The 10,367-nt window shown below is 41.2% G+C and overlaps 1 protein-coding gene across 4 annotated transcripts in view; it reads left to right on the top strand.

Annotated features, from left to right (window-relative positions):
• Positions 1 to 7,632, top strand: part of edem3 (ER degradation enhancer, mannosidase alpha-like 3) — a 34,255-nt gene extending 26,623 nt beyond the window's left edge. For 3 of the 4 annotated variants that reach the window (XM_036579552.1, XM_036579553.1, XM_036579554.1), the window contains 3 exons: positions 14 to 199; positions 2,368 to 2,415; positions 6,156 to 7,632. In XM_036579552.1, coding sequence (XP_036435445.1) covers positions 14 to 199; positions 2,368 to 2,415; positions 6,156 to 6,436 — 515 coding nt within the window. In that variant the 3' untranslated portion in view covers positions 6,437 to 7,632. The remainder of the gene's footprint in view (positions 1 to 13; positions 200 to 2,367; positions 2,416 to 6,155) is intronic. The other variant, XM_036579555.1, reaches the window with a different exon arrangement.
• Positions 7,633 to 10,367: the final 2,735 nt, after the last annotated feature.

Consider the following 10,367-nt stretch of genomic DNA (forward strand, 5'->3'; position numbering starts at 1 on the left):
TTCCTTCTCTCAGATGACAACGAGGGCAGCAGCAGTGACACGGCACCGCTCTTCCAGATGGCGGGAGATGGCAGGAGCACTGATGACGTCACTCTGCCTCTCCTCTTCCTGTTCCACAAAGAAGGGAACATCCTGCTGGAGGCGCTGAAGGAGCACAGGGAGGTGGAGGTGCTGCTCAGTGAGAAAGCGCGAGATAGAGGTGAGACATGAGGAGACGGAATGGAACCAAATGGGTCCTTAAATTAGATTTGAAAAAGCTTGTGCAGCTGAAGGTGTTGATTCAAGTGCTAGAACTCACTGTAATTGTACATATACAAGGTACAGACTACAGTCGTGTTTGGCCTAAATTAATTTTATGAGCTATTTCCAAATATAAAAATTCAAAAAATTGTTGGTGCATCAGTCAGTAGAGTATAATGTATATATTCCACTGATGTGGGAATGGTTCCTCCAGTCACATTCGAGTATCCATAATAATTCTGAATTATTTGAATTCAATTTTAATTGAATTGTGGTGGAATTTGAGGTTTCGTGGTTCATTGAAATGGTTATTGATTCATATTAGAGATGTACCCTAGGATAGGGGTGTCAAACTCAACCACTAAAGGGGCCATAGTAAAACATCTCAGCAAATCCATGGGCCAGAGTATAATGAATGTTGTGCTATAACCCCAAATGGCCATTGTTTATTTAAAATATGCAAAAACTATAGGCAAAAAATGTAAGCATGTGTACATGAATACATGAATACTTAGAATATTCAATATTTAAATCTCCCCAGGTGCTCAGTCTTTCAAACCTACCTATGTGCTTGAACTAAAGACGTGGCATCCTTTCTTTACTGCAAGTTCATTAATGCTTGGGCTCAGTTTCTGAGCTGCTGAGCTGATGTTAAGTGTTTATATTGGCTGAACTGCAGCTGTCCCATAGACTGTTGTTGGGGTAGGAGAGTCAGTGTGTACGTTGCAGTGCATGCTGGGGACTGTAGTGTAGCACATTGTGAAATGGCTAATATTAATAGAAAATTAAAATATTTTTGCGGGCCAGATAGGATTGTGGGCCCACGGGTGTTGAATTGGATGAATTAACTAATAATAATAATAATAATAATAATAATTATTATTATTATTATTATGGCCAATTTATTATATAAAGATCCTCTCTACTGAGAGCACATGGATAAGTGACCCATCTTTCAAGGTTAAGCTTGATTCTCAACAAAGAAATTGCATTTTAACAATGTATTTTCAGCCAAATATGTGATGTGATATGAAAGATTTTCATCATATTATAAACTTCAGCTAAATTCAAACACAAAAATACCTTCCACACGTTTAAAAGTTTTTTGTGGAACTAAAAAAACAAGGAGTAAGTTTTCATTAAAATTATATTATTAAAATTATAATTTGTGCACCAAAGAAGCACAGCATGTGATGTAAATACTCGTGGTAAGTTTATATGGCTCCAGATTACACATGTGGTCAGTTGTGACAATTTTGCGATGTTAGCATTGAAATAAGGTGTCAGCGAGCAGTTTCTCTCAATCTGTCTGCTTGCATGCACCAACCTAGAAAACCAAAAGAAATCAGATTAAGGGTATACAAGCACTGAAGAACCTGCTTACTGAGCCAAAATCCAGATCTCTTTTTCAGATTTCTGGTCTAATAACAACTGTAATCCCATCTAAGACATCTTGAGTGTACTGGTTACTTGACCACTTGAATAGTGGATAACAAGTCAAATAATGTTTGTTATTGTTGTGCATGTAAACAAAATCAGTGTGAATTAAAAAAGTAAGATGCTGCTTTATGAATTTGTTGCTAATAATATAGTAAAAAAAATGTATTTACTGTACTTTAAGAATCACAGGATATCTGCAAAATTACGCAGTTAAGATATAAACAAAGTCATTCAGAGTGGTTTGATGTGAAATGCAAGACTTTAATGAGCTCCGTTCACCACCCCTGAAAAAGATTCTGAGTTGGTAAGTTTCTCTACAGTGAACCGTTTTGAATGGTTCATTGAAACCAGTGGTTCACATCAAACCACTCTGAATGACTTTGTTTACATCTCAGTGATTGAATTATGCAGAAATTCTGGAACATTGGTGGAGTTCCCCTTCAGTCTGTCCTGAAATTGACATGCCTCTCCGATTTCTTCTTCTTGTCTTCCTATCATTCTTTTGGTTTCACTGTGTGTTTGTAACTGTGGGCCTCTCCTTGAGCTCTCTCTCTCTCTCTCTCTCTCTCTCTCTCTCTCCCTCTCTCCCTCTCTCCCTTTCTCTCCCTCTCTCCCTCTCTCCCTTTCTCTCCCTCTCTCCCTCTCTCCCTCTCTCCCTCTCCCTCTCCCTCTCCCCCGGATGAGCAGAAGCCATATTTAAAGGGAAAGCCCTGCCGGGCGCCCTGTTGGATGGCAGTAAGTAATTTGGAAACTTTTCGTCCGCTTTTTTCTCTCATCCTCCTGTTGTACTTCAGTGTTTATCCACTGTAGGATCACTTAGCACCTCACAGTTTAGGGCAGTGGTTCCAGACAGGAATTCAGTTCGAGCCCTAATCGAACACACCTGATCCAGCTAATCAAAGTCTTTAGGAGGACCTAAAACACGGCTATCAAACTGGGTTCCTTGTGGGCAACAGCTCTGCAGCGTTTAGCCTTCCTCCTCATTAAAGTCACCTGATTTAACTCCTCAGCTAAAGCCTTGACTTCACTACATGACTTTTAAAGTCTGAACAGATGATAAAAGACTGGGTGTCTCACACTATCCGACTGGATTTTGCAGATTTTTCGGGAGACTAAAATATTGGGGATCACACTAAACGATTAGGGATCACACACTACTCAACTTTTCAGCTGCTGCTGAACCAAACGGAGCTCACTGAACTCTTGTTACTTGTTACTAGGAGACCCAAAAAGGCTCGTGCCTTAAACTCAGCTCATTAAAAAGCTTCGCTCCACACGTGAGAGACTTTTCACCATTTTTTTAGTTTTCTTGCGTATTTTCTTCTTTCGTGCTCTCAGTTTTCATTGGCCGTTGCAGGAGTCCGTTCAGATTGAGTTGTTGATCAGTTTACACTAGATTACACTCAGTCAGGTCGAAGAAAATCAGACATGTTCGATAAACTCAGGCTGGTCTGAAACGCGATGTGGAGGCCAAAAGTCTGCGCCCCTCACACACGACTAGACTCTCTCTCCGACTGTCGACTGACCCAAAAATCTACAGTCTAGAGCCAACTAGCTTAGACTCATCCAGACTGAGAATCGGGGCTAAAATCGGGGGTAAAAGTCTTGTAGTGTAACCCCGGCTTAATTAGCACAGCCTTCGTGAGTTGAATTTGGAGTGTCATAAGAGGGAAATGGAAAGGAACCCAATTTGAAGCCATTGACATAAAATAGGCAGGCCAGTTTAGTCTAACCTGGGGATGCCCTGTAATTTAATTGATTACCTGCTAGAGAGAACGACCTTTGTGAGATGTCGTTATTGAGTATGGTGCTAATGGTCCATATCTAGCAAACCTGTCACAAATGCGCAGGTGTAATATATTTAAAACCCACAAGGCAGTGAACAGCCAGTCCACCGGACACCCAGTTTTAGGTAACAGTTCAGCCACAAATCAGATGTCCACAAGTTTCCACTTTTCCCCCAAACGTCAATCAGCTAAGGCCAAAGTTTGTTTCTTTAGTTTGGTGCTGGAGTTCCGAGGCTAATGTATCTTACAGATAGTGGCAAAATTCCAGCTTAACGGTGTATTATAGGCATTATATTTGCACACTGAGTGAGTTTACATGCAGTTAATAATCCAATAACGGCTGAAAATCATATTTTGTCGTTAATCAGACCAACACGTTTACATGCACTTGAGTAATCAGATAATGTGAAACTCTGGGAGTCAGACAGTAATCATCTTTCTGCTTTGCAACCAGCCAATAAACTCACACAAGAAGACGTGACGTAAACATAACTTGAACTCAAACTTCATATAAAAAAAGAATCGCACCACTTTACCTGAAAATATGAACACACATCATCTAGAAAATAAATAATATTTAAATCCCTCATTTTCTCAAGCATGTATTTAGTTTCATCGTCGCTCCAGAAGTGTTTCGCTGCATCTCGCAGCAACACTGCTCGCTCATTTCCGGTCTGTTTTCGCACTTGTGCAGACTGAGAAATATGAAAGAAATCAGAGTAAGAGTTTAAATGCACTGAGAAATCTGATTACTGAGCTAAAATCCAGCTCTTTATCATATTTTGGATTTGTAGATCGGAGTATGGTGTTTACATGACCATTTGAATAATCGGATAACTGCAGAAATTCGAATATGATCAGATTACTAAGTGCATGTAAACGCACTCACTCTTAATTGGTGTACGTATCTTTTTATTGCTTGTTAGCTCTAAGAGCTCCAGTACAAAAATAAAGAATGAAACTACAGATACGAAACACGTCTTGGCTGGTTGACTACAGTGGTAAAAGAGGAGGTGTGCATCTGATTTTTGGCCAAACCTTCAGTCTAAATATCCTGAGCCACCTAATCAGTCTGAAGACATTGATGAGTCGGATCAGCTGTGGCAGAAAAGGGCTGGAATTGTACCATGTAGGATTGTTTCAGTTTAAGGCAGTATTGACCTCTGCATGCTGCATCGCCTCTGATCCACATTATAAAGGCTTGTGCGTCACATGCCTGCCAAAATGCATGTTTGTTTGACAGGTATATATATACTTGTATGCTTAAGTGTGTGTGTAACTATGGATTGTGCCAGATCAGCATGGCCACTTTCAGTATTTAAATCTCCAAGAACATTTAAGATTTTTTGGTTAAGCCGATGTGAAATCATAGACAACTGTGTCCAATCTATTTAATGATTCTCTGGGGTGAGTTGAGTGAATATTACTATAGAGATTCACTGGTCTTCAAATCATTTTCCAAAAATTGGTTCTTCTTGTATACGACTTTAATCACACCATCTGCATTTCCGTGTTCAGATATTCTCTGTGTGAATGTTGCACATCGTAAGCCACATTCACATATAAGCCTTATTGCTCCATGTTTCTGCTATGATGGTTCGCATCCTTTTTAACTGACCCATATCTGTCTTTGAACATTGTTATAATCCGCATGCTTACATTTCATCACCAAGTTAAAGCTGCTGCTGACCCGCTGCCCACTCTAGATGATGAGTACAGTGTGCAGTGGAATAATATGTATTCTGATCTGGAAAGAAATCACATCTGTGTCACATTTAGGCAAAAAAAATCTGATTTTGTGCCATAATGTGAACGTAACATGACATAATCTGCATTAGAGATCTGCACAGGCATGAAAGTGAAGCCCAAACCCGCAACTTTGAGACCAGACCAGGCCCGATACTGCTCAAACCCATATCCACTTACTCTGGGTTAAACATGCTGCTGAGGAGATGACGTCCCAGTCCTCCTGCTTTCATAGCTTTCTAAGTGCTGTCGCAAGCTCTACACTGTATTTGACCAGTGTGCTTTTTCATTTGTTTGTTTGACCAGGTCATAATGTTTCCACAATGAAGGCGTCCCAGACTCATTTGAAATTTGGAATATTCCCCTTTAGCGAGCTTTCCTTGTATTTTCTCCATAGCAAACAGTTAGCAAGTCTCTCAGGTAGTAGAGATGACCTGTATCCGTATTACATCCGTAAAGCGTGTGTAACATTCGCAATTCCGTTCTTTCTGACTAGATTCTTTACTGTTTTTGGGCCAAATTAAAGATGACAGTGTACTACAACCACAAAAGCTGAGCTGGGCTTTACTATGTACTTTTATTTGACAGACATTAAGACTCAACTTGAAACCTGAGTCTGACCTAAGTCTGGTATACTGAAAAATATCAGCCCAAATCTGGCTCGACGTTGGCCCGACGTTGGCCCAGTATCTGGTATTTTGTCAGGCTTTGTTGGCTTAGATGGCAGTTTTTTCCATCTTATGTTGATTTATGTACATCTGACCATGTTGAAAATTAGCCAGTTTGCCAAAACAGGCATGTTAACTTTTCGCTAATGTGCATGAGAATGTGCTTTAATGTGCGTTGTGCCTGAAGGATAAATAAATAATCATGATAATATAAATTACTCCTGAACAAATATATATGTTGATGGTGAGCTAACCGAGTCAATCACTCTTCTAGGTGGGGACGAAACAGAAGAAGAGGACTGCTGCACAGAGGACCACAGCTCCCCCACCCCCTCAGCAGACTCTGACCAATCCCAGTTCACCACTCAGGAACAAAAGATAGTGGAGGAGGAGTCAGAAAAGCCAGAGGCTGGGCTTAGCAACGAAACACCAGCGTCTGCAGGGGAGGAACCTGTAGAGGAAGAAGATGCCAACAACCAATCAGTAGACTCTTTAATGGCTGACTGGCAGGAGGACTTGGAGGCCTTTAAGCAGATGGAGAAGGATGAACTTTGACCTCCTCTGTTGACCACGGGTAGGTCACGTAACAGCCATAACAAAAAAAAAAAAAGACTGACTGAAGCGTCGGCTCAGACAAATGTGGACACTTTCAGACACACCTGATGATGAGCTCTGGCTTTATGAGCAGAGTTCAGTCACCTGTGTGTCAATCTCAGGTGCTTCTCACTGAGCGTAATGCTCACCTGTGCAAGCTCAAACTCACCTGGACCTATTGTGCCCAGCACCCTTCTCCCACCAAACTCAAAACGCGGTCCAAACCAGCTCATCTTTGCTGTCGTCTTCCTTCTTTCGAAATCTGTGCTCATGAAAACATGGGTTTAAGTTATGAACATCCGTTTAAGTGATTTAAGAGCTTGCTGGAACTGTGACGAATCATTTTTACGCAATAGGGTTTATAGGCCTTCTAATTTAATTTCTCAGAGTTTACAGGGTCGTTGTTGAGAAACGAGAATGATTTACATGGGAAAGCAGGCCATAGGAACTTTGCAGAATCAGATGACTGTATATATGTATGTACGTATGGTTGTATGAATGTTCGTGTGTGCGTTTGTAAGTCTGTCATTTCTGGAATAGTCTGAGAATCAAACTCTTTAATCGTGTGCCTCAGTATCGGTTGATTTCTGCTTCTCATACTCACCCTTAACACTCCACACACTTCCTGACTAAGGAAGGTAAAACGTGTTTGGAGCCATTGAGCCATGTGAGAAAAACAAGCGGTGGCTCTATTCAGCAGTTGACTTTGTAAGGAAGCTTTTGAGCACGAGTCTCAAAGGTCAGTTATTTATCATGCTGAACAGGTAGCCAACTGTCCATAACTGTGTGCATTAAAACATAAAAGGCAGAAGACATGAGGTTAGAGCATCAGCTTTGGTAAATGTGGGCCTCTGAGTCCAAATAATGTTGACTACCGTTGCTCATTCGAGGGTCCAAAAGAGGTGTGAAATCTATACTGTCCACCAGAGGGTGCTGTCGCTTCATGACTGCAAAAAAGGACTCGCTGACTGATCTTGACAACAAGGCAAGAAGAAAATAATGTCATAAACTGGAAAATGAACTTGTTGAAGGCATTCAATGCATTTAGAGTTAATCAGACTCTTATCTTTTTTACATTTGAATGGGACTGTATGAAGAGATTGTTATGAAAAGAGTGAAATCAGCAGGTTGTGCCCAATAAATGGTTAACACACAAATGTTTTCTGATCTCCGATTTGATTGTATTCAGTTCCTCTCTGTCTAAACAACTGGCGGATAACCATCTCTGCTTATTGGAAAGTGGGTTACAGGAACTCATCACACTGAGCAGGACGTGTGTGTCCTCTTTTACAGCATGGCAGTTATATTGTCCTCTCTATTGACTTTTTGGACAGTACCACATTCTAGTTCCCTCTGGTCAGACATCTGATCATAAACGGTCCACATCAAACTGGAATGTTTCTGAGAAATGATAATGTCAGTATAATTTATCATGTATTATGTACTCCATGTTTCCCACAAATTTACTGGAGAAATACACACACACACATATATATATATATATATATATATATATATATATATATATATATATATATATATATATATATATATACACATATATATACACACGCGCACACACACACACTCCTAGGCAAAAAATACGCCCAGCCCCAAAATGTCAAAGCATTAGGTTTTAATGGTCTTAACACACACACACATCTTCTAAGCCGCTTATTCTTCTGGGTCGCGGGGGGAGCTGGAGCCTATCCCAGCAGTCATTGGGTGGAAGGCAGGATACACCCTGGACAGGTCACCAGTTCATCGCAGGGCATGGTCTTAACAACAAATCATTAAACAAATAGATACAGTAACTCAGAGGTGTCAAACTCAACCAGTAAAAGGGCCACATTAAAAAACCTTATCAAATCTGTGGGCCAGAGAAAAAAATCTTATTTCATTTTTTTATTATTGTTCTGCTGTAACCCGAACTGACCATTGTTTATTCAAAATATGCAAAAAACTTCAACAGTTAAATACAGACACTTAGTAGACCTTCAAATATTACATGGACACTTGAAATATTCAAAATGTAAATGTCCCCAGTAGCTCAGTCTTTTAAACCCACCTACTTGCTTGAACTAGACACCCTGGCGTCCTTTCCTTGCTCCAAGTTTATTAAGAGTTGGGCTCAGTTTCTGAGCTGCTGAGCTGACGTTAAGTGATTATATCGGTCAAACTGCAGCTGAAATGCATTTCAATTTTATGACTGGTGTGGAATTGTATAGAATTGTGTGGAATTGAGGTGTAACCACTGTCCCATAGGCTGTTGTTGGGGTAGGAGAGTTGGAGTGCACATTATGCTGCAGTGCATGCTGGGGACTGTAGTGCAGGGTACTGTGAAACGGGCTAATATTAATAGAAAGTTAAAATACTTTTGCGGGCCAGACAGGATTGTGTGACGGGCCTTATCTGGCCTGCAGGCCTTGTGTTTGACACATGGGCAGTAACTTAACATGGGAGAGCTTTTCCCTTTGATTTCTTTAAATCTTAAAGTTTTGTGTGTAAAAGCCAATATTGTTCTGCTCAGCATTGATGGCTTCCAACACTGCTGAGGTAGACTGTGTTTAATGTGAGACCAGATATTCTCTATAGGGTTTAAATCTGGACTCTGTCCAGGTCAAAACCATCAGAATAAACCATTATATTTTGGATCTGGCCCATTTTCTTTGCCTAGGAGTAAACTCATTGTCCATTTTATCAGGTCCACTTACCATTTAGGTCTGATACCACAATTACACATGGCAGTCCATCTGTTTAACTTCATACTTTACCTTGATCATCAGGGGTCAAGACAGGACCAGGCAGGTCAGAGCAGATATCATTTGGGTGGTGGATCATTCTCAGCACTGCGGTGACACTGACGTTAGTGTATATCGTGCTGGTACGAGTGGATCTGATCTGTTTTCACTCACTGTCCACTCTTACTTTGTTGGTCCACCTTGTAGATGTAAAGATATAAAGATAGCTCATCTGCTGCTGCATTTTGTGGTCAGTGGTCACAGCACGTTAGCCACAGGACGCTGTTAGCTGGATATTTTTGGTTGGTGAACTATTCTCAGTCCAGACACTAAAATGATCCACCACCCATATAATACCAGCTCAGTCGTGGTCCTATGGGGGTCCTGACCATGGATGAATAGGACAAATGGATAACAAGTTATGCAGAGAAACAGACTACAGTCTGTAAGTGCAAAGTGGATCTATATGATAACCTTCTTGGGTATCTATGGTAGACCTTCACAACTGGGACCCATGGCGCAGAGGGTCCTGCAGTGACCGGACCCTCTGAAATCTTCACTGGGCTCCTCAAAGATCCAGTTTCTGAACAGTCAGCTCAAAATCTAAAATAGGTAGGGTAATGTAAACATCTAGGTTAGCATTAGACGTTAGTGGATGGAGTGGGATGCCTTGAAGGCATCAACTTTGTTTGAGACTCACACACACGCACCTAAGCCGCTTATCCTTCTGGGTCACGGGGGGAGCTGGAGCCTATCCCAGCAGTCACTGTTTGGAAGGCAGGATACACTCTGGACAGGTCACCGGTCCATCGCAGGGCTTGTGGGAGACTCAATAACAATAAAGCTTTGTCATTTTTTTAATTTATTAAAGCTAATTTTTATACGGCAAAACCCATTAATCCCTTTTTGGGGCCTGTAAGATCCTGCTTGATTAGCAGGCCTGATGAAGTGGCCAATGAGGTGTAGATACAAGGGAGGTGTACCTAATAATGTGAGTGTATCAATAAATGTAATGGGGGAGTGGGCGTTCCCTAGTTCTACACCACGCCCCTCTCTTACGCTCGGGCCTGTGATTGGCTCCCGGCTCTAGTTGCTGTAAGATGGCTTCGGTTTTCGGGCAAATCCAGAGTAGAGCAGCAGAAGCAGCAGTA

The sequence above is a fragment of the Colossoma macropomum genome, unplaced genomic scaffold, assembly GCF_904425465.1.
Source record: "Colossoma macropomum unplaced genomic scaffold, Colossoma_macropomum, whole genome shotgun sequence".
Classification (NCBI taxonomy): domain Eukaryota; kingdom Metazoa; phylum Chordata; class Actinopteri; order Characiformes; family Serrasalmidae; genus Colossoma; species Colossoma macropomum.